Source organism: Nicotiana tabacum, chromosome 18, assembly GCF_000715075.1.
Source record: "Nicotiana tabacum cultivar K326 chromosome 18, ASM71507v2, whole genome shotgun sequence".
NCBI classification, from domain to species: Eukaryota; Viridiplantae; Streptophyta; class Magnoliopsida; order Solanales; family Solanaceae; genus Nicotiana; species Nicotiana tabacum.
In genome coordinates, this window is record NC_134097.1 from 147,393,287 (window position 1) to 147,417,733 (window position 24,447).

At 35.9% G+C, this 24,447-nt stretch overlaps 3 protein-coding genes across 6 annotated transcripts; 1 reads left to right on the forward strand and 2 right to left on the reverse strand.

Annotated features, from left to right (window-relative positions):
- Positions 1-6,754: 6,754 nt before the first annotated feature.
- Positions 6,755-8,536, reverse strand: LOC107791451 (uncharacterized). The gene has a single exon (XM_016613534.2). The coding sequence runs from the start codon at positions 8,534-8,536 to the stop codon at positions 6,755-6,757; it is 1,782 nt and encodes a 593-aa protein (XP_016469020.2).
- A 723-nt stretch (positions 8,537-9,259) lies between these two features.
- On the forward strand, positions 9,260-14,910 carry LOC107791456 (uncharacterized). Of its 4 annotated transcripts, XM_016613541.2 has the most exons (5): positions 9,260-9,597; positions 9,883-12,261; positions 13,518-13,618; positions 14,289-14,573; positions 14,663-14,910. In XM_016613541.2, exons 1-2 carry the CDS (start codon positions 9,371-9,373, stop codon positions 12,044-12,046), a joined length of 2,391 nt encoding a protein of 796 aa, XP_016469027.1. In that variant the 5' UTR covers positions 9,260-9,370; the 3' UTR covers positions 12,047-12,261; positions 13,518-13,618; positions 14,289-14,573; positions 14,663-14,910. The 4 variants fall into 4 exon arrangements, with proteins under 4 accessions (XP_016469027.1, XP_016469024.1, XP_016469025.1 ...); XM_016613538.2 differs by having other exon boundaries at positions 9,260-12,261; XM_016613539.2 differs by having other exon boundaries at positions 9,260-12,261; positions 14,389-14,573.
- A 309-nt stretch (positions 14,911-15,219) lies between these two features.
- Positions 15,220-17,662, reverse strand: LOC107791457 (actin-depolymerizing factor 2). Its single transcript, XM_016613542.2, has 3 exons — positions 17,425-17,662; positions 15,782-16,047; positions 15,220-15,686 (listed from the first exon to the last, which is right to left on the reverse strand). The coding sequence occupies exons 1-3, from the start codon at positions 17,425-17,427 to the stop codon at positions 15,536-15,538; spliced, it is 420 nt and encodes a 139-aa protein (XP_016469028.1). The 5' UTR covers positions 17,428-17,662; the 3' UTR covers positions 15,220-15,535.
- Between the last annotated feature and the right edge of the window lie 6,785 nt (positions 17,663-24,447).

Genomic DNA, 24,447 nt, shown 5'->3' on the forward strand with positions numbered 1-24,447 from the left:
TCGATTTTCACATGGAGCTAGAAGTTGGAGTTGGGTGCTTATCTAAAGCCGAGTTGTGTAATTGCTCCAACTTGCACTTCTCAATATTTTTGGGTTTTGATTTACTTCTAATTATATAAAACTACAATGCTCAATTAAATTAAAATAAGCTAAAGTTAAACTATTGCGAGTTGTTCAAATGGTTAAAAGGCACCAGGGTAGTGACTTTCGCCTAGGTGGTCTATTGATTGATACTTGAGTCTAAGGCATGATTGTAACATTTGGGGAATATAATATAACCATTGCACGATTCTACTCACTCTACACCTCTCGGTAGTTCGAGTGATTTTGCCCGAATTGACTTTCTCAAGGCCAATTGGGTATGTAAATTTGCACAAGTAATCAAGGTTCAAGTCGGATATTACTATCTATAGGTTTAACCCTTTAATTGGGGCTAACAATCTCTTGAGTATGCCCCAATTCCTTGTTGGATCAATTTCAGAGACTTAGACTCTCTTTCTCAAGAAGAGCCAAAGTTAACTAAACACAAACTAGTGTTTGCAACCACTAATTCAGCAATTACACATGAAATTAGTCCAAATATCAAACACACATAACCAATCAAGTCCTAAAACACAAGACTCATCAATTACCCACACTAGGATTGAGCCACAACCCTGGCTTATGGGTCTAGCTACTCGTAATTGAAGAAGAAAACAAAGAAACAGATGAAGAAAAACTCATATTAATTAATTGCTAAATTAAACTAGAAGATTCAATGTTGGAATGAAGCTAAAATTACTCAAAACAGTTAAAACTATCGAAGTAATTATTATCCCTCTCTCATTGAAATTTTGCAGATTTAGCATTACAAAAATATATGAGCTAAATAGCTTTTACATATTTAATGCATTTATTAACTTACACTACATGAGTCATATAAATATGCTCAAAATTAGAAAAGAACTAGAACTACTCTTTTTAGTATATTAGGTTTTGTTAGCTGGTTAATTGGTCACAATAATTTTTATGATTTTAATCGCACCATATGAATAAATATTATAAGCTGGATAAGATCTTACAAGAAATATTGATATTAGAAGTTATATGCTACAAAGGCTTGTGAACAGAGGCGGACCCAATATTTGAGAATAATGGGGGCACCATCAAAAAAATTGTAGCAGGCGGGTTTCGAACCCGCGTCGTGTGACAAGGAGCAAGCTTATTCTTAGAAGTGGACCATTGCTGCAAGCATAATTTTGTTAATGAGGGTACCAAGAAAAATATTTAAGGGGTCCCCAATGTATATACAACTATGTATATATAGAGTTTTTGTTGAAGTTAACGGGTTCACGTGACCCCTCAAACATGGCTGTAGGTCCGTCTCTGATTGTGAAGTTATATTAGAGAAATATTTTCTATATTATATGCCTCATATCTGCTTCTAAATATTTTGAAAGATATTAGGGTTCAATCTTGATGTATGATAAAGATAAGATTGGGTTCATGTCCCAATACACCATATTGATAATGATTCTAAAAGAAGAATATAATTATCGTGGCCATATGAATTGGCGTGGTCGTGGCAAAGTATGAAATAATAATCGTTATTATGGTAGTAATTATAAAAAGGAGAACAATAAGGGTTCTCAATATATTCTTCAAAAGGTGAAGGCAATATTTACCGTCAAATTAATATAGAAAAATAATAAAGTACGTCGCAATGATTATACTTCATTCCTTGAAAAGAATGTGACTTGTGATACACAGTTAAAATGAATGTAGCAATATGTGTAAAGGTAAGGAATAAAGGCGTACAATGCGTGATTGGATACATACCATAACTCACCTTAGGGAGGTTTGAGAGAAAGAAATATAATGAATATTACTGTGTAGTTATATAAATATGTCATATATCGCGTACATGCGGTATGTCAAAAATATTTTGACATGCTTTATAAAAGGTTATTAAATGCAAAATTCAAGAAAGAAATAATCTTGTTTATGATAAATTTACCATATGAATTGTGTGATAAAAGATCTTGTAGTACACAATGAATTAAGAGCTCCGAAAGAACTAATTTGTTACTACTCGAATGAACAAAATTGTTCATGACATTAATATTGTAGCAAGTCTCAAAAGGAAATTTTTGAGTTTCAAATGTATAAGCTAAAATGGTTAGCATATTGAGACTATAAATGAAAGAAAAGTTGAATATCTTTATATTACTATAATCATACCAGGTAAATATAAAGGTTACCCGACTTATCTTCTATTTGTACTACACAAGTTTAAGCATGATAATGTAATCACATGCAACAAGTAAACTAGATGTTTACTGAAACAAATATTAGCTGGCATGAGTTGGCCATTCCGGTTCAATTATGATGCGAAAATTAATTGAGAATACACATTGGCATATATTGAAAAAGTAGAAGATTCTCCAAGAATTGTCTTGTGCTATTTTTCTCATGGTATACCAGTAAAGATTGGGAAGTGTATCCCTTGATTTCTAAAACGAATAAAAGGTGATATATATATATGGGCTCAGACACCTGCAATGTGGACCGTTTACTATTATGTAAATTTTAATAGATGCATCTATTGTATGGTCATATGTGTCTTTTGTTATCAACTTGCAGTTTGGCTTTTGTAAGCCTGCTTGCTCAAATTTAGCATAGTTTCAGAATGTAAATTATAATGATTTATCTTGATAATGTTGGTCTAAATCTAAGGTGGTTTAGTAGAAATTGTATGTTTTCAATCATAACTACACAATTAGTTATGAGAACAAAACTCCTACAAAAAACAAAAATTTGATATGAGATATATTATTTATTATATAGCAGCACTTATATGTATCTAAACAACAAGTTATAATAAATTATCCCTATCACAAATTGGTTCAGGATCAGGAACCAACTAAGTTTTATCTAGAAATATGAATGTATTATATGATTTAATTGCTCCACCATGACACACAAAGACGGGTCTCTAGAGAATGATATGAATATGTCTTGGTGATCCAACATTATGGGAGAAAATGGGCCGTTGAAAAAGTAATGAAATGAACTATTACGAGTACATCTAGATACTCGTACAAGAAACTACGAACTTGAAGTTCAAGTGATAATTCATTTGCAGAATATTGACAGGCACATTTGTTGACCCAAATCTAGATATCATATTTCAACTGCTAATGCTCCAAATAGAATAAAATCCATGAAGGAAAAAGTGTATGGCACACATGAATCATAATAGATCAATCAGTTTCAAAAATAAAACTCCTTAAAGAAGGAGATTATCAAATATTCAAGTTGGTCATAATAGTGAGACAGGTGCTTTATAAGAGCGTCGCGACATAACACTTTATAACACCTCATAAGAGAGGCTCAGGTGCCTGAAAATAATGAGATATCGACAAGTTATATCTTTATTGAGTGATGTTAGAACCGATATAAAATGACCGTCGAAGATATTATTGATATAACGTAGCGCTCAATATTGTTAATATTTGACGAGGGTCTTGAGCTCAAATTTGTCATAAAATGTGGATAGATAAATGATTGGCTAAAATAAAAAATGCACAATCAAGATTGACTTCGCCTAAAAATTGTGAAGTTGGACGTGTAGTCCCAATACCTGAAAGTATAAAGCCCAGTGGTGGTACACATATGTTCTTGTGCAAAAGTGAAAATCAAGTCTATAGATACAAAGACGACTTGTGGCACAACATTTTTCATAAATATTCTGCCATTGATTATATGGAGATATATTCGCTCGTGGTGTCACGTTCATGTATCTTATCAATTTAGCAATTTATGAAAACTTAATATACGTCATATGGATGTTGTCACGACCTATTTATATGGCTCACTGGACAACGAAATTTTTATGAAAATCCTTGAAGGATTTAAAGTGCCTGAAACATACAAAGATTCCCGGGAAACTTATTCGGTAAAGCTTCAGAAATCTTTATATAAATTGAAGCAATCAGAGAGCATTTGGTATAATTGCCTTAACGAATACCTATTGAAAAAAGGTACAAGAATGACCTAATTTATCATTGTGTCCTTATAAAAGAATTTGGAACTGAATTTATCATAATAGTTATGTATGTTCATGACTTGAATATTATTAGAGCTCCTGGAGAACTTCCAAAGGCAATAGAATGTTTGAAGAAAAAAAAATTGAAATAAAAGATATTAGAAAGGCAAAATTTTGTCTTGGCTTATAAATTGAGCATTTGAAAAATAGAATATTTGCCCATCAATCAACATACACCGAAAATATTTTGAAGTGCTTTTATATGGATAAAGCACATCCATTGAGTACCCTAATGGTTGTAAGATCATTTGATATAAATAAAAATCATTGCATTCTCATAAAAATAATGAAGAACTTCTAGGTACTGAAATACCATATCTTAGTGCAATTGGGGCATTAATGTATCTTGCTAATAATTTTTGACCGAATATAGTTTTCTTTGTAAGGTTGTTAGCAAAATTTAGTTCTCCCGCAACATAAAGACACTGGAATGGTATTAAACATCTATTCAGATATTTGTGAGTGACCATTGATATGAGATTGTGTTATTCAAATGAATCCTGGTCACAACTGATTGGTTATGTAGATGCAGGATATTTGTCTGACCCACATAAAGGTCAACCTCAAACATGCTATTATTCACATGTGGAGGTACTACCATATCATGGTATTCCAACAAAACAAACTATGATTGTTACTTCTTCAAATCATGCAGAGATAATAGTCATTCATGAAGCGAGTCGAGAATGCCTTTAGTTGAGATCAATAACTCAACATATTTAGGAGATACGTGGCCTTTCAAGGGGAAAGGAAATTCCAATAACATTATATGAAGACAATGTTGCATGTTTAGCTCAATTAAAAGGGAATATATTAAAGGAGACAGAACAGAACATATTTCACCAATAAATTTTTTCACGCATGATCTTCAAAATAATGGTGAATTAGATGTTCAACAAATTTGTTCAAGTGATAATTTGGAAGATTTGTTCACTAAGGCATTGCCGAATCAACATTTGAGAAGTTAAGGTACAAGATTGGAATGCACCGTCTCCGAGATATTAAATAAGATTTTTATGATGGGGAGAAATACGCGTTGTACTCTTTTTTCTTTAACCAAGATTTTGTCCCATATGGGTTTTCCTGCTAAGGTTTTTAATGAGTCAACACTTAATGCGCATTACAAGATATGTGTACTCTTTTTCCTTTACTAGGATTTTTTTCTACTGGGGTTTTCTTAGTAAGATTTTAATGAGGTATATTATGTGTTAATGAACATCCAAGAGAGAGTGTTATAAATCTCCCAAGTGGATGAACAACGATGGATGTCTTCCATAATAGACTTTGGATTAGTTATGTATTCATAACAAATTTTAGATTTGTTATGTATTCACAACATATTTTGGATTGGTTATGTATTCATAACAGGTTTTGGACTGATTTTCTAACAACCAAATATTTTTATGAATAAGTTCACTGATGAACCTATTCGATACAGTTGAAATAAAAGAAATCCTCTCTTCTAATATTATTATTCCTTCTTATGTTAAGTTCTAGTTATTACATAGTTTTTGCTATATTGCTTTTATTTCGTAATAAATAGTAGTACTGTTTTTTGGGAGGATTTGACCAAAATCATCCCTCTTGTTTCACCCAAACTTTCACTCCATCCTTTTAATATTTCACTTAACCTACAACATCCTTTAAGTTTACCAAAGGTTGACTAAAAACATCCCTCTGTTAAATTTGTTGTTTATATTTGACGGATCTTGTATTCTCACGTGACTTCTCTTTTTCCCATAAGGGAGAGCCTTCATCTTCAGCAACCTCTTCATTCTTAAAAAAAGTGTGTTCCATCTTTTTCCGTCTTTGATTTTCCCGATCTCTTTCCGATTACTGATCAATCAAAACTTCTCATTTCTTTTTCCTACATTTTTTTTGCAGAATGTGAATCTTTTGAATTGATTTCAACACCTTTTCCTGTATTTGGGTAGACAATCGCGCGCAAAAACTGAAAATATATGCAGATTTTGGTATGCAGAAACTTAATAATGTGCAGTTTTTTTGTGTAGAAACTGAAAAATGAGTCATCATAATTGAGTCATCACATTACAAAATGAACTTGAGTCATTCCAAAATAAATATTGTCATTACAAAATGAACAAAATGAAAAGGATTGTCACATCTATGACAATGACACTCTGCAACTTGGCACATCCGTGCTACTGGCCTCTTCTAACCTGAAAAGGAAATAAAATGACTTTAATGTAGATGAATTGCATTACAGTGAAGTAAGACAAGCATTATTGATATATGCATCTCACCGGAAGTTTTTCACGAAAAGGGGCAGATTCTTGCGTCCAATTTGTTGTGTTCTCAACTATAATAGAATCCAAAAATGAAGTGTAGTTTGTTGGTTCTGGTTCAACAACATTATATAAAGAACATGTTCTTTTATTGTGGCCAGGTCTACCACACTTGCTACAATCAACTGATTTTTGTTTTCTTTTATCCTAGTCCTCGAGGCTCCAGGTTCATCCACTTCTTTTTTTCTTAATCTCTGTTTCTTTCCTTTTTTCTTTTTCAAATAAGAAGGTGACAATAGTTTAGGATTAGATGATTTAGGCCATAAACCTTGCCCATTCATAGGGAATATGGTTGTATATGCTTTCATGTATGTCTCAACCTTGTAGCAGTCATGAACATAGTCTGCAATATCATCCTTTTTCATCCATATGGCATAAATAGCATGTTTGCAAGGTATCCCTGATAATTCCCATTTTCTACAGCTACATATCTTGTTAAACAAGTCCACAGTCCAAGTGTCATTATCAGTAGACCCAAGGATCTCATAATTCCATGAGTCGGCTTTTCGAGGAATATAACCAGAAGCTCCTTCATGTTTCTATGCAATTTCTTTTTTATAGTTGGACAAATATCACCTGAAGCCCATTTTTCAGCTTTATCCCTGTTGGTTCCAACCCTAGACATTAGTATGTGTCTTATGGTCTCCAAAAGTTTAATAATGGGTTTATCTCTAGCATCAAGAATCAAACTATTGAAGACCTCACACACATTGTTTAACGACACATCACACTTAGAAAGTGGTGAGAAGTGAGATCTGGACCATTCATTAGGTAACTTAGTAGAAAGCCATTCATGCGCTTCTTTATCCAATTCAAGTATCTTCAACATACATACATTAAACGCTTCAACCGTTGTTGCTCTAGCAGCTTCCCAAAAAGCATCTTTTAACGTATGACCAGAGAACCCAGCCTTTTTGAAATTATTGTGCAAGTGTCGTGCACAAAACCTATGAGAAACATTTGGTAACACTTTCTCGAAAGCTTCAAGAAGGCCTTTTTGCTTATCTGACATGAATGTCCAGAGACATTGCTCTTCTATTTCAATATCAATCATCAAATAGTTCAAAAACCATTGCCATGTATCATTGCACTCCTTTTCCACGATGGCATAGGCTATAGGAAAGATATTGTTATTGCCATCCAAACCAACAGCAGCAAGCAACTGTGCTCCATACATAGAATCTTTCAACCAACAACCATCAACACCAACAATCTTCCTACAACCTGCCTTAAAGCCTTCTTTACATGCTGCAAAGCAAATGTATAATCTTTGGAATCTAGAAGGATTGTTAGGGGTCTCATTTGGTTTTAACTCCATGTAAACTGATGTTCCTGGATTAGATCGCATGATCTCATTAATATAATTCCACAACATGTTAAACTGGTCATTTAAGTTACCATCAATAAGAGAAATAGCCTTCTTTTTAGCTTTTCTTGCTTGACATAAAGATACGTCTACTCCCAGTGCTCTACTGACTTCATCTCTGAATTTTGATGTCTTCCAATCTCTGTTTGATTTTTTGTCCATATATTTCTTTGCAATCCAACTGGAAGTAACATTCTTATTCTTGACATTCCAACAGAAACATGTATGCTCGGAGTTGTAAGTTTTTATTTGAAAATTTGTATCTCTGTGCATTTTTGAAGCTAGAATAACCCACTCACAAGAAGGACGATGCTTACATCTTCCCCTTGCTCTTTCTGAATCATCCTTAATCCACTCGACTGTCCTTCCTCTTTTAACCTCATGAGTAGTTACAACTTCCTTAAACTCTTTTTTGTTTTGAAATACTTGTCCTAATGCTAGCTTAGGATTAGAGCCATCAGTTTTCGGATTATGCTTTGGAAAGTTAAAATCTTCATTAGATGCATCACTATCACTATTCAAGCTTTTTGTGTCACTGGAAACAACACAATCCGAGTCACCATCTTCATTTTGCATATGCTTTTGCAACTCTTGGCTAATAAACTCTCTACTATCATCATTTGTTCTTGTATTTTCATTGGCATTGACAGAAAATGTTTCAACCGACGAATCAACATTTCTATCAAATAAAATGTCATCTTCATAATCTGAATCTTCAAACTCTCTATAATCGGACTCATTATTAGAATCACTATATACTGCTTGACTTTCGAACATTGAATCTGCCAATAAAGTAATTTTTATTATATAATAATAAAAGAAGCTATTTTTATGTTAAACATAAGATTCTTTCTTAAAATTGGTCCCTTGCTGTTTTAATGTATATAATTGATGCCTTTACATTTACGTTCATTTGTCCAGAACCTCCCGTACATTAAGGTATTATGCCTTTACCTTTGCATTCATTTTAGAGGAAGACAGAATATAACTAATGTCTATGACTAGAAGAAGAATAAGTAATGTCTATAACTAAAACAAACCAAGAAAAACTAAAATGAGATACTTACTGTTTGGAACCCAGGTTGGGAGTGTATCACGGTTCAACAATAAGATTGTCAAATTTATACTGAAAGGTAGAAACTTCACCCAAGAAGAAGTTGTTCAACCATTAGAAATCCTATCTCAACTTTCCCCCAAAAGTGGCTTTTGGTTATGTGAAAAGGAGGTAAGAGGGAAAATTTTGTGAGAAAATGGAGGGAAAAAGAGAAGTCACGTGAGAATACAATATCCGTCAAATATAAACGGCAAATTTAACAGAGGGATGTTTTTGGTCAACCTTTGGGAAACTTAAAGGATGTTGTAGGTTAAGTGAAATATTAAAAGGATGAAGTGAAAGTTTGAGTGAAACAAGAGGGATGATTTTGGTCAAATCCTCGTTTTTTGGGGACAGATTTAAAGAGCAACCTATGTATTTTCCTACTTTTAAAGTTGGCACTTCTGCCCTTCAAATTTACACTATTATCAAAATAGGCTCAAGCGCCTCCATCAACTTGGATCCCCAAGAAAGCGGCACCTCCTTGACGAATCCTACCCTTTCACCAAAACCACCAAATGAACCCTTCCCTTCGGCGGAGCAGGCCACTCTCCGGCCACATTTTCCGGCGAACTATATCCACATCACCCAACAACCAAGAAAACGAACAAAACTTCATTTCAACTCTAAACGAAATCGTTCGGAGCAAACGGAGCTGGAACATAGCATTAAACAGCTCCATTTCCACAAAACTAAAACCCCATCACGTTGAGCAAATTCTCATTTTTACCCTTGATGATTCAAGGTTGGCTTTACGCTTCTTCAATTTTCTTGGCCTACACAAGAACTTTCACCATTCAAATGCATCTTTTTGTATTTTAGTACATTCTTTAGTTCAGTCCAATCTTTATTGGCCTGCCACTTCACTTTTACAAACCCTTTTGCAAAGAAAACAAAACCCAAGTTTTGTTTTTGGTAATTTGTTAGATACTTATAAAAGATTCAATTTTTATCACTCTTTGGGGTTTGATTTGTTGACCCAATGTTATGTTCAGGATAAGAGAGTAATTGATTCTGTTTTAATTGTTAGGCTTATGATGGAGAATTCATTAGTACCAGAATTAAGGACTTTAAGCACTGTGTTAAATGGGTTGATTAGAATTAGACGGTTCGATTTGGTTTTGCAGTTATTTGATAAAGCAGTGACTTTAGGTATTGAGCTTGATGAGTATGTTTATACAGCTGTGCTTAAGAGTTTATGTGAGTTGAAAGATTTTGAAAAGGCTAAGGGAATGATGAAATGGGTTGAGGGAAATGGGAGTAAATTGAGTATTATCTTGTACAATATATTGATTCATGGGCTTTGTAAGGGTGGAAGAGTTTGGGAGGCCGTTGAAATTAAGAATTCGTTGGGTTGTAAAGGGTTGAATGCTGATGTCATCACTTATTGTTCTTTGATTTTGGGGCTGTGTAAAGTGAGCGAATTTCAGCTTGGTCGAAGCTTAGTGGATGAGATGTTGGGGCTGGGTTTGGTTCCACGCGAGGCTGTAGTGTCGAGTGTTGTTGATGGATTGAGGAGAGGGGGTGATTGTGTAGCTGCATATAGATTGGTTGATATGGTAGAAAAAGTTGGAGTTATGCCGAATTTATTTGTTTATAATGCATTGCTTAATTCGTTGTGTAAAGATGGGAAGCTGGATGAAGCAGAGTCGCTTTTTGGTAGAATGGAGAATAAAGGGCTGTGCCCGAATAGTATAACTTATTCCATCATGATTGACTTTTTCTGCAAACGAGGGAAATTGGATGGTGCACTTAGTCTCTACAATAGAATGCTCGATAATGAGGTAGAACTAACCGTATACCCTTACAATTCTCTCATTAATGGCCATTGCAAGGCTGGAAAATGTAGTGCTGCAGAATCTATCTTAAATGAGATGATTGATAAAGGATTGAACCCAACTGTTGTAACATATACGTCATTGATAGATGGATACTGCAAGGAAAGAGAAGTGCACAAGGCCTTTAGGCTTTACCACGAGATGACAGGCAAAGGAATCTCACCTAATACTTTCACTTTCACTGCACTTATCTCTGGTTTTTGTCGTGCAAGCATGATGACAGAAGCAAGTAAATTGTTTGATGAGATGGTGAAAATGAATATAACTCCTAATGAGATCACTTATAATGTATTAATTGAAGGGCATTGTAAAGATGGGAACACCGCAAGGGCTTTTGAATTGCTTGATGAAATGGTGGAGAAGGGTCTTGTTCCTGACACATACACATACAGACCTCTGATAACTGGACTTTGTGCAAAAGGTCGAGTATCTGAAGCAAAAGAGTTTGTTGATGACCTTCAAAAACAAAGTCATTATCTGAATGAGATGTGTTTCTCTGCTCTTTTGCGTGGTTATTGCGAGGAAGGAAGACTAAAGGATGCATTAAACACTACAGATGAGATGGCGGAAAAGGGAATTAACATGGACCTTGTGTGCTATGGTGTACTTATTTATGGAACTCTAAAGCATCATGATATGAATTATTTAGTTAAGATTTTGAAGGAGATGCACAACCGAGGACTGAAGCCAGACGAAGTAATGTACACTAGCATGCTCGATGCGTATGGCAAATTTGGAGATCTTAAAAAGGCTTTTAGATGTTGGGATATAATGGTCAGTGAAGGATGCATCCCAAATATCGTGACGTACACTGTGATGATAAATAACTTGTGCAAGGCTGGATTAGTTGATAAAGCAGAGAGTTTTTACAAAGAAATGTTAGCTCAGGGATTGATACCTAACCAATTCACATATAGTTGTTTCCTCGATCATCTTGCAGGTGAAGGGTACATGGTAGAAGCTAAACAGCTTCATGATGCAATGCTTAAAGGATATCTTGCAAATACCGTGACATACAATATTATTATACGGGGTTTATGCAGATTGGACCAAATTCAGGAAGCAATCAATGTTTTGCTTGAAATGAAAAATAATGGTATTTCCCCAGATTGCATAAGTTACTCAACGATCATTTATGAATTTTGTAGGAGGGGTGATCTGTCAGGAGCAACAGGCCTATGGGAATCTATGTTGACTAATGGTCTGAAGCCTGATATGGTGGCTTATAACCTTTTGATTTATGGTTGCTGCATCGCTGGAGAAATGTCGAAAGCTTTTGAATTGCGTGATGAGATGATAAGAAGTGGTCTGAAGGTGTCTCATGCCACATATGCTTCTTTAGTCCCTGGAACCTGAAAGATGAGTTCCCCCGATCTGATAGCACCGCTGCAAGAATCAGTTACTATGATTCACTAGTGACTATCAAAATTCAGAATATGTGTACAGGACGTGATAGCGTCAACCCTAATTTTTTACACCAAAATGCTGCATCCATGAATGGTTCAAGGCCCCACCTTTTTATCTGAGGATCATGAACTAAGAGTTGGGGCATCTCGAGAACTTCGAGGGAGGTAGTTTGCCACTTACTTTTTCTTATCTTTTTACTGTATATTAAATCATACAGTGCTGATTGTCATAACTGGACTTTTTTCCCCTTGTCTCTTATAGATCCAACTGTTTGGAATATATCTGACGATCTTTGAGTTAATTGGAGATATGTTACAAAAATAATTTGAACCCTCAGGGGTTGGCCTGGTGGCAATTGACTTGAGCCTTGGGGTTTGCTCCCTTTCAAGGTCTCAAGTTCGAAACCCACTGGGTGCAAACAATTTCTGAGGGCCATCGGACTGGGTAAAACCTGAATTAACCGTGGTGCACTTGCGGGAAACTCCTTGCCGAAGGCCTGTGTACCCCCGGAATTAGTCGGGGCTCGAAGAGACTCGGACACCCGGTGCAAATCAAAAAAATTTGCAAGATTTACCTTTTACAATTTAGTTTAATGTGTTTTTTTTGAAATGGTTCGTAAATGGTTTCAGGAGAGGCAATGTATGTATGATTCTGCGTGTTTGTATTTTCTGGAACAACCATAATTCGCATGACTATTTTCACTATTAGTACCTGATAATATACTTCAAATTTTATATTGTCCTAACTTTTTTTTTTGATGACCGAGAAATCCGTCTGGGGCCGATCCTTTGGACCAACCACAACCTTCGAAACTCGGTGGATAATAGGCCCCCCCTCTACCCTTCTCCACTTAAATACCAGGCTTTTGCTTTGCATGGTGTGGGGGTTTGAACCTGTGACCTAAGACACAAATCCACCACCCTTTGCCACTTGAGCTAGGCCTTGGGGGCATATTGTCCTAACTTTATTCACACGGGCAACATGAATATGTTGTTGATTTGGAAGTTTACACGTTCTGTTAACTTATAGAGGCGCAGAAGCAACATTTGTTCGTTAAAACTGTTAGTAGACCAGTGACAGTATCACTGAAGCTGTTACTTCTTTCCAATTGGAATCCTGCTACCTATTGCAAAATGCAAGCACTGGCTGTTCATTTGTTCCTTATATTTAGCTTGGACTGCTGTAAAATTTGGTTGAATCTGGTAACCATTCAAACACGTCCAGGTAGGACACACACATGTTCTGTGCTAATTAAAGAGAATAACATTCACATATCTTGTATGAGATGTGATTGGACTAACGAAATTTTAGGCTTTTCCCCCTTATCATGAGTTTGCGAATTGGTGGTGTACCTTAAGCATTTTTGTTTGTGCTTCCTTTATCTAACCTACTTTCTTTTGTTGTTTTTTGTTATTGGCAGACCCATGTACCAATGATGGTACAACTGTCATATGTCAGAAGAGGTGTATGTCATAGGACTCCTGCAGCAACTGTTTCTTGCCTATGAAGTTTCTCACTTCGGTAAGAATCAGCAGCCTTTGTTAGTTTTGCTTGCCTTGCATGGATTCTTTCTTTTCGTGTGCAGTGCTGTAGTCCATTCTTGTGTGCTTTCTCTAACCCATTCATGTCTGCATCTCAATTGAATTAGTATTCTGTTCTTTTTTGTGTCCCTTTTTTTGTTTTTCTGTTCCTATTTCAGTTTTGCACGTCAATCATGGTTAATTCTCCTTTTGAATTTTAAGATCGTTCTTTTCCTAGCACATCATGTACGTATTCGACACTGGTTTTATTCCGGTTCTTTGATAGGCACTTCTTTTAATCAGATTGTCTGATAAAAGCATTAGATTTGGGCAAAACGATGAGAACTATTATCTAAAGTTTTAACCTGAAAATTGTTAGGTGGTTTACGTTTCAAGTGTATAATCGGAGCTTCTACAGTAGCAGTATTTCACATTCTGTTATGAAAGCTCCAAGTAGCATTGCTACGGTGCTACTACCATAGATCGCACATTAGTTCTACCTTTATTGCTTGCAATTTAGGTAGACTATAATGGAATGTATTCCATTCCAACACATTTTGTCCAAGACTAAAGAATATTAAGCTCATTTCTTTAGTGTTGATGTTCTTTGTTTTACCTGCATCATTTGTCTGCTTAGTACTTAATCAATTATCCTTTTGCTGTTTTATTAGAGAGAGTGCTCCAGAGCTGTCTATTTATGATGTCAGTTGCATGCCCACCCACCTTTTCGCATTAGGTTCTATTGCTTCTTTCCTACTGAAATTGCTGTAGCGCAAGGTACTGTATGGGAAAGCTATATTCTCAAGGAGACCTACTGCCTCAATGATGGCAATACACGGCATGTTGACTCGATGGATCCAAGTTGTGGCAGAAAGGATTTCTAATCAATCAACAACTCACAATTTCAAATAAGTTGAGACCTATGCAATTCTTTGGTTTCATTCCATTCTATTCAGGTCAACTTACACTCAGATGACAATGTGATGGAACATCTTTCTCATTTAACTACACCTATGCCTTAAACTACTTCTATTTTGCTCTGCAGCTCCCTTTACCAAGCAGCAGGAAGGCATCAAGTCTGTTGATGGCATTCTCAGCTTTTTGTTTGCAACTACACGGGAGTCTATGCTGGATTGAATAGAAGGCAACTCTGTATCAAGTATTTTGATGTCATGCACCTAACAAGTAATAACCCTAAAAAAATAGTTGTTGGTCATCATGTAATTATCGAACCCATATGACATGTATTCTAGGTGGTATATTAGGTGAATCATTCTCTTGCATTGCCTTCAAGTCAGTTTGCTTCAAGTTAAGAAATTATGTTCAGTTCCCAAATAGTTCGTGGCTGCCGGGTCAATTGATGAATAACCCACCTCTCGTGTAACATGTCAAGGTAATTTCATAAAACATTAAGAAAATGAAGCTAAAACTTAAAGAACATAAACAGTTTATCCATTGTAATCACAAAAAGAACAAGGACAAATAGTATGTCAGCTCAATTTAAGATATTTCCAGTAAGCCTCAAGACCTGGAAAAGTTACTCAAGGCGCCAGCATCAAAATCAACAAGACAAAACAAAACAAATGTGAAGATGAACGACTATAAATGATCACAGTGGCTGCCGGTCAGCATCTCCATAAATCAAAGATACAGAAGTTGCAATCAGGTCAGCTATCAACAGAAACATACAAACCAAAGAACAACCCAAGGATTGTTAATTGTTACCAGCTCCAAACCAAAGAACAAGTTTCACACGACAAACACGAAAATAAGAACAAAACCACATGATTTTTCTAAAGACGACTTCAATGTTAAACTTGATAACAAACATCATATTTCCCTCTCGTCCCGACGGACTATTAACAATTCTCTTGAGCAAAGCAAAGAGCACATCCGTTGCTGTACTAGAGGATTTTATTTAAGTGGTGCGGCTTTTGAAAACATCCAGCCCCATCTCAGTTGGGTCAGTTGCCTGCAGCTCAACCTGAATTCCATCCAGTTCCCTCTTGAATCTATCCTTGGAACTAGCATAGATCATTTTGCTTCTAACCTTCGCAGTATCAGGGGACCTAAACATGCTCAAATATGAACAGTTAGAGAATGCATTCACAAACATGCAATATAATAAGCAAACTCTGATTATATTTAAGAACAAAGGTAATACCACGCAATAAAGAAAATCTTGCTCTTCTGGCAACCCTCCTCTGTCACAAAGTCAAAATCAAACACTGTATATCGACACTCATCTGCAGGTAGACTAGCAGCAAAGTCCTCATAACTCTCAGCAGGTTCACCAAGCTTTTCCACGATGACCTGCTTTTGCTTCTCCTCAATTTTGAATACTATGAAGCGATAAGTCCTCTTAGCTTTCAATTCCAGAAACTTCAGTTTGCAATCGTCATGCACAGCCATGCCTGATGCCGCATTAGCCTGTGCAGAATTCCAAGGCGAATAACAGAAATTTTAATCATTGTAATACGAAAACCAGAGGAACAAAGTATTTCAGCAGCCACTCAAAATGAACATACAACCTACTGCATGTCCACATGATACCGACCTGCTACTCATGAAAATAAACTTTTGTATTCACCATGCTACTTAACATACAACATATAACCTATGCATGTCCACGTGTTCCCCACCTCTTCTACTCATGAACATAATCGACTCTGGTATTCGCCCATGCTATTTACATACAACATTTAACCTCCCACCTTTAGCTAATTGCAAAAATGAACCCATCACTTTGTCCCATTTGTAGATTTAGTGTAGATCCGGTCAAGGGAGAAGAGTGGTGTGGTAAACAGGAGAGACCAACAAGCTCCAAAGTGAAGAATATTTTAACAACACAATGCTGATTACTAATTCCATCATACTGAAAGTTATCAGGCAATAACAAAATTAGCATACTGTATCACAAACCGAAGCAGGGCTAAATTTCAACTTTTACTGATAAGCATCTGCTTAAAAAGAATTTTTTCAAAAATGGAAAAAAAGAGAATACATGTTCCACGAAGAAATCTTTTTGATCCTACATTCACATAATCATGAGCAACTTTTAGCTCTGTGGCAGCATCACCAGCAGAACATTCCCACTCAGTTATGCGCTATGCTTGTGAAGACCAAGTTTTCCAGCTACAATCAGCTTATTTCTGCCTTAAAATTATCCAAATTCCACGATGTACCTCATAACATATGAGGATATGCAACAAAAAAAAACAAGAAATTCCAAGACCCTAAAGTAAATGCCAGTAACTGAACAGCCTGTAAAGTTCCTGAATAAATAAAATGGCTTAAAAGTTATTTTGGCTTAAAGGCACTTAAAATAAGCCAATCCAAACGGGCTCTTAGGGATGATCCAAATTCCATGTTAAACATAACTGATTAACGAGATGCAAAAATAACTATAATTTTGAGGACGTAAAGTAAATGCAGGTAACTGAACAGCATCAAATGTATTCCTAAATAGAAAAAAAACTTAAACCGAATCACGTCAGCATCCAAAAACTCTAAACTTTAAGATTTTCTTCGAAAACAATTCCTCTACATCGAAAAATCATGGATCGAACTAGTAAAGAGATTCAATTCAGACGTAACCAATAGATCAAGGTCAAAATAACTGCAAAATCAGATCCATTAACTAAAAAGCAGAACCTAGGGTTTCTCCAAAGCAAAGAGATAACAGATCAACATCAGAAACTTAAAACACAGTTCATAAAGTAAAACAACTGAAAACACAAAAGCAAGAGTTCAGAAGAAGAAAAAAAACAGAAAAAATTGCGTGGCCGAAATGTAAGGATGACTTACCATGGCTACTGGAGATGATCGGAGAAATTTGAAAGGATCTGAAGATAGAAAATCTATAACTGTGCAGATATTTTTGTGCTGCTATATATATATGTAGAAAGAGAATGTGTATATGTAGAGAGAGAAAATGGAGACTAGAAAAGACTTGTTCCAAAGATAACAAAGCAAAATGTCTGGGAATTCAGAATTCCCTCGGTATTCGGTGACTACCACCCACCCCCTACCACATGTCCCACCGCACCCTCCGCTTTTGCATATAATGATGGCACTCATATACTTCAAAAGGAGGTTGTTCGCCAGTTACATGTTGCCACGTAGCAAGAATCTAATGCCTAACGTGCACCCTCCCTTTTGTTAGCAAAACTTTCGCTTAGTACTCAATTTGGCACCCATACTTGCATGATTGTCCAACATCGGTCTTATAATTTCAACAGTTTCCAAATGGAAAATTTTATTTTGTGTAAGTTGTACAAGTTATTTTTTTTGTCTCATAGTTTTACGGACTCGAATTTGTATGAACCCATAAACGTAAAATTGGGGTCCATAATTTTGTGAGAAGAAAAAATCCTCACACAACTAATATTAGTTATGTGAGGCACACAATAAAACTTCTCGTTTTCAAATAGACACCTAAACTTGACTTTGTGTTTTCTCATTTGTCCTTGTCATGACCCAACCTGTATGGATTTGTCTTTTTGTGCTACGTTACCTCGAGCCATAAAAGCGCGCGTATCATGTAAATTTATGTCATTTTTCTTATAAAACTCTTCACTTTCTCTATTATTCTGATGTGGGATTCGCCTAATGTGACATGTGCACCACTTCTTCATAAGCTTGCCAGACTATAAGCACGTCAATCCTGCTTGACCCGCCCTTATTAGCCCGGGCGTCACATTCAACCCCCTACTCTCCCCTAACTCAGCGTCCTTGCTGAGGTTTATTCCACCATCGTACTGAGGGAGATTCGACTCTTATACCATTTTGTCACAACCCAAGCTCATGACACATATTATTCACTTTGGGCCTAGGCCTGTACAGATTTATCTTTTGGGTTATGTCACCTCGTGTCCAAAAGCGCGCGTAGCATTTGAACTTGTGTCATGTCTTATAAAGCTCTTCGCTTTCATCTCCCATTTCAATGCGGGATTTGCTACGGTGACATATACACCCTTTTCCTAGAAGCTTGTCAACCGAGAAACTTTCGCAAATCCCACATCGGATAATAGAGGAAAGTGAAGAGCTTTATAAGACATGACACAAGTTCACATGGTACGCGCACTTTCAGGGCTCGAGGTGGCGTAGCTCAAAAAGATAAATTTGTGCGAGCCTAGACTCAAAACGGACAATATGTGTCATGGGCTTAGATCGAGACGATCCTAATGTGGAGAACACATCAAATCCATACTCATTAAACATATGTCATATAGTCATCTCTTATATAAAAGAAGCTTTTTATTTTTCGTTCTCGATTTTTCTTCTTCCAATATTTTTGAAGTTCAAACTTTGTTAAGTTTTTATTCTCTTCTAGTTTTTTTATCAATTATTGTTTTACATTCACTCTCTTATATGGAAGAATTGTGCACATTTTGTCAATTCCGACATTTGAAACACTTGTTTTGTACAAGTCAATGTATCAACATAAAATTTTTAGATTTTGGGGACCAACATTGGAAAACTATACATGTAGGAGTGTTAAATTGGGTATTAAGAACAAAAAAATTGCTATATTCAACTTTATTTATCACTTACATATGATAAGTTAATATGTTTGTTATAGGCAACGGATGTGGGTAGGAATTCCAAAATTACTTGTCTATATTGAGTTTTAATTTTTTCAAAAAAGGTTTGTACAACTCTGATTTATTTATGCATAGAGATATAAAAATTAAATAGAGAAGGGTGCATGGTGGAGTGAATTCGGGTTAGTTGGGATATGCATAAAGCAAAAGAGAGATGAAAAAAAAAAGCAATATTTTGTTTGTAGCATATATATATATATATATATATATATATATATATATATATAGATAGAAAAAGCAATATTCTATTTGTCGCATATTTATATATATTATTTTATTTTCTTTATTTTTTCGACGTGAGATTTGCCTGGTACATCATATGCATCCCATAGTTGAAGTATATTTATCTAGAAGCTTGCTAATCCATCTCATTGAGTTATCGTACATGATCGCCTATCATGGGCATCATGTACACCTCTCGTTAAGAACTCAACATCCTTGTCGGTGCTTGCTGATAATTGTATTCCATGAATCTAGCTCTGATACCGCATTGTCACATCTCAAGCTCATGGTACATATTGTCTGCTTTAGCCTAACTGTCACGATCAAAAATCTCACATGTCTTGATTAGGGTTGTTCATTCGGATCGGATATCCGAAATCCGAACCGATCCATTCAATTTTGAATTTCGGATTTCGGATTATGTTTATTTCAGATTGGTATATTTTAATCCAATCCAATCCGAAATTCGAAATTATTAGGACATGTATAAATACTACACTTTAATTTACATCAACCTCCAAGTTATTATCTTTACAATTGCTAAATTTAGCTATATTGGCATCATAGTACTCTCATAATTGCATAAACATGAATTTTTCTTAATGTATTGACTATTTTACAAAGAAAATATACATATTAGTTTAACTTTGAGGCATAATAATACGATCCGATATCTGATCCGATCCAAACTTTAAAATCCGATCTGATCCGATATAATTCGGATCGGATTCGGATTGCATTTTCTAGAATCCGAAATATGCTAAATCCGATCCGATCCGATCCGTGCACAACCCTAGTCGTGATGGTGCCTATCTCAATACTAGGCAAGCTGAAAACCTTAATAAATCACAAATTCTTTTAAGTTTGCCATAATAAATAAATTGAAGAGTAAAATCCCACAATTTTTTGATACAAAATATTGTCTTTATACAACACACTCTTAAAATTCAGTGTCACTGAGTACATAAGTATCTAAATAACAACACAGTCTGACTGATAAAAATACTGTCTAGAAATATAGAACAATACAAATAACTGAAAGGAAAGAGAGTCAAGGTCTGCGGACGCTAGGCAGCTACCTCGATAGTCTCTAACAGATGAAACTCCGAAATCTAACAGTCGACGTATCCGGAAGCACCTAGATCTGCACACGAAGTGCAAGGTGTAATATGAGTACAACTGACCTAATGTACTCAATAAATAACAAGACTAATCTTTGGGCTGAAAGTAGTGACAAGCTCAACATGTATAGTCCAGTATAAAAATAATAGTACGAAAATGTAGGCATGCTTTCAAGTTCAATATTTAAACTCAATACAAGCAAAATAGATCAATTCTGAATGATATTAGGAATATGACATCTCTATATCTACATGCCAATGTACATGATGTATGCCATGCACCACACTAGAAGCCTCGTGCAGACACACTCACTGAATACTCAATCACTCAGTATTGTATATGGTCAATCCAGCACAGGGAAGATCCATCCCCATATATATATATATATATATATATATATACATACATATAAACTGACAGTTAGTCACTCAGTACTGTATAAGGCCAATCCAGCCTAGGAAAGATCCATCCCTCAATATAAATAATTAGGCAAGATCCACGCCAGGGAAAATCCTTCCTAAATGTAATTGATTCGGGCAAAATCCATGCCCGGGAAAAATTCACCCCAAAATGTAAATGATTCGGGCAAGATCCATGCCTAGAGAAGATTCATCCCTCAATATAATATCAATTGCGCTCATTATAGGAAGGGGAGGCAGACTCCGAAGGGACTCCTTCAGCCCAAGCGCTATAATAAGCCAGATCCAAGTATAAATAAATAAAACATGTTGCAGCGTGCAACCCGATCCCATAAATATCACTCACAATCTCATGTCTCTCGGGCTCTCAATGACATGAAAATCAATCTGACATGATGAATTGATGTATTAATGAATGGCAACAGAGACTGAGATGCGATATGCAAATAATAGATGTGACTGAGTATAAAATTACAGTTTAAACAAATAATTCAACAACAATACGACCTCTGTGGGTCCCAAAAATATCGGCACATATCCTAAATATGAACTTTAATACGAATCTCAGCTAAATTTTTCTAACACGTGGAGGATATGTGGAACATACATGATTAATTGATTATGCAACTCCACAGAATTACTTAAGTCACAATTTCAATGGTACATGCCCACACGCCCATCACCTAGCACGTGCGTCATCTCAAAACAAATCATATAACACGTAATTCAGGGATTTATATCCTCAGAACCAAGTTTAGAAGTGTTACTTATCTCAACCCATATAATTCTTTATTCCAATAAGTCTTTGCCTCGCGAGTTGGCCTCTGAATACCTCGTATCTAGTCAAAATTAATTCTATACAGTCAACATAAATTAAGGAATCAATTCCATGTGAAATACTATATTTTTCAGTTAAAAACTAAAATTCAACTCAAAAAGCAATAGTGGGGCCTACGTCTTAGAACCCGACAAAAGTTAAAAAATATGAACGCTCATTCAACCACGAGTCCAACCATACTAATTTTACCAAATTCCAACACCAACTCGACCTCCAAATCCTTAAATCTTATTTTCAAATCCCTAGGCCAAAATTCTCGAATTACACCTACAAAATACGTAATCTAGTCGGAATATTCGATGATAATTCAATATTATTGACTAGAAATAATCACAAGTGACTTAACTTAAGAACTCCCGTGAAATCTCGCTCAATAATCGCCCAAAACAGTGTTTGAAATGTCCAAAAATAAGAAAATCTCAGAACCCCTCTATGTTGTACTCAGACCAGTGTTTTCACATATGCGATACACTTGGCCGCATTTGCGGTCTCACAGATGCAAGGTCTTCCCACGCTTGTGTGAACTCTAGCACTTTTGCGGACTCGATTTTGCGAAGAAGTTGTCTGCTACAGCGAAGCAGCATGCTCTCTCTATTTCTGCTTATGCGATCGCACACTCGCAAGTCTATGCACTACTTGCCCACTTCTGCGACCACTGACCCAGTCACGTCTGACCGCTTCTGCGATGCCCATCTCGCTTCTACAAGTAGCACCTGCGAGCTAAATTCCCCAGGTGCGATTGCACGAGAAGGCAACAATTTCCAGATTTTGCCTAAGTCCAATTTTTTATATGTTTACAATCCAGAATCCACCCGAGGCCCCCGGAACTTTAACAAAAAATATCAACAAGTCCTAAAATACCATACAAACTTATTCTAAGCCTTAAATTATATTAAACAACACTTAAAATATGAATCACACTCCAATTCAAGCTTAACGAAAACTAACAAATTCCAGCTTCTACATTTGATGCCGAAACCTATCAAATCAAGTCCGATTGACCTCAAATTTTGTACACAAGTCATAAATGACATAACAGATCAATGAAAATTTCTAGAACTGGATTCCGACTCATTATTAGTAAAGTCAACTCCCGGTCAAACTTCCAAACTTTAAATTTCCAATTTTCGTCATTTCAAGCCAAAAATCAACTACAGACTTCCAAATAAATATCCGACACATTACTAAATCCAAAATCACCATACGGGACTATTGAAACCAATTTCATCTCGGGGTCGTTTACACATAATTCATCTTCCGGTCAATTATTTTAACTTAAGCTTTAAATCTTGGAATTAAATGTTCCAATTCATTCTGAAATCTCCCTGGAAAGTCACATAATTACAACTGAGCATAAAATATTCAGTAAATGGGAAATCGGTGTTGTAATACTTAAAATGACTGGCCGGTCGTTACACTAACAGATCTCATGAATTTGTTCATTGGGCTAGCAGTGACAGATCTAAAGGTTAAGATGTGAGTTTTCAATAGTGACCACTAAACTAGACTTGTACGCTTGACATGAAAAGTAGAGGCAAGCGGAGTCAAAGGCCGAGCCTCAACCAGCAAAGGGGGACAGCCATGCCAATCCAAGCACAGTAAAAGTGTGCCCACTCATGCAACTATTCCAAGCAACATATTGATTCCAATGTTGCGGAGATGGGTTTTGCTGGTCGAACTAATCTACTTTAAAGATTCACTAGCACTAATGTCGTTATTTCAGTGACTCATGGCGCTAACTCAGTCTTTTTGATTCTTGAGAATGGTTGACACTTCTTCCAGGACTGAAATGATTATCCTTGTATGTACATATATACTTGATACTATCGTAGGAACCTATAAACTTCAAATTTTGCATCAATCACTGTGTGCTAGCTACATTGAGCCAAAAAATATTTACCATGTGAACTTGCGCATTACTTTATATAACACTTCATGTTTCTCTATCTTTCCAATGTAAAAATTATCTAAGGTGTTATATTTATCACTTATTTGGAAGCTTGTCAGTCTGGAAGTTTATAGTTTTTTTCTTTAATCCGCACCTCATCGCAAAGCGCTTAGTTATTAAATGAACAATGGACTATACATGATTTTCATGAACCTCACTTGTGTATATGATGGTAGGCTAGAAACCCGTAGTTTAGTCATAATTTGTACTCTAATCACTGTATGCTACTTGTGGTTGGGCTTAAATAATGGTGATTTGCGCTTATTACGTGTTTTATGCCTTGCATGAAATGATTCCGAGCTATTAAGATAGTTTAGAGCTAATTGAACAAGTTGTATCTTTGAAGTCCGAGTAAGGCCAAAGAAATAAAGTCGGGATCACGTTCGGGAGTCGAATATCAAGTCTGGATGTCAAAAAGTGAGAAAACAAAAATTACTCCGAGAAAATTGCACTACAGTGCCGCGCCATGAGTAGCGGGGCGCTAGTGCAAAATTCTTGTAGAGTGAAAAATATAGGCCTCTAAATTTTCCCACTAATGCAGTGCATGGTGCATGGTGCGCCACGATAGTGTATTTTCCTCGCCCAACTTTTCCCACTTCGGTTTGGAAAGGATAGTTTTATCTGGGCCCGTTCCTATATGGTATAAATACATAAAAAACATGAATTTTATAGAAC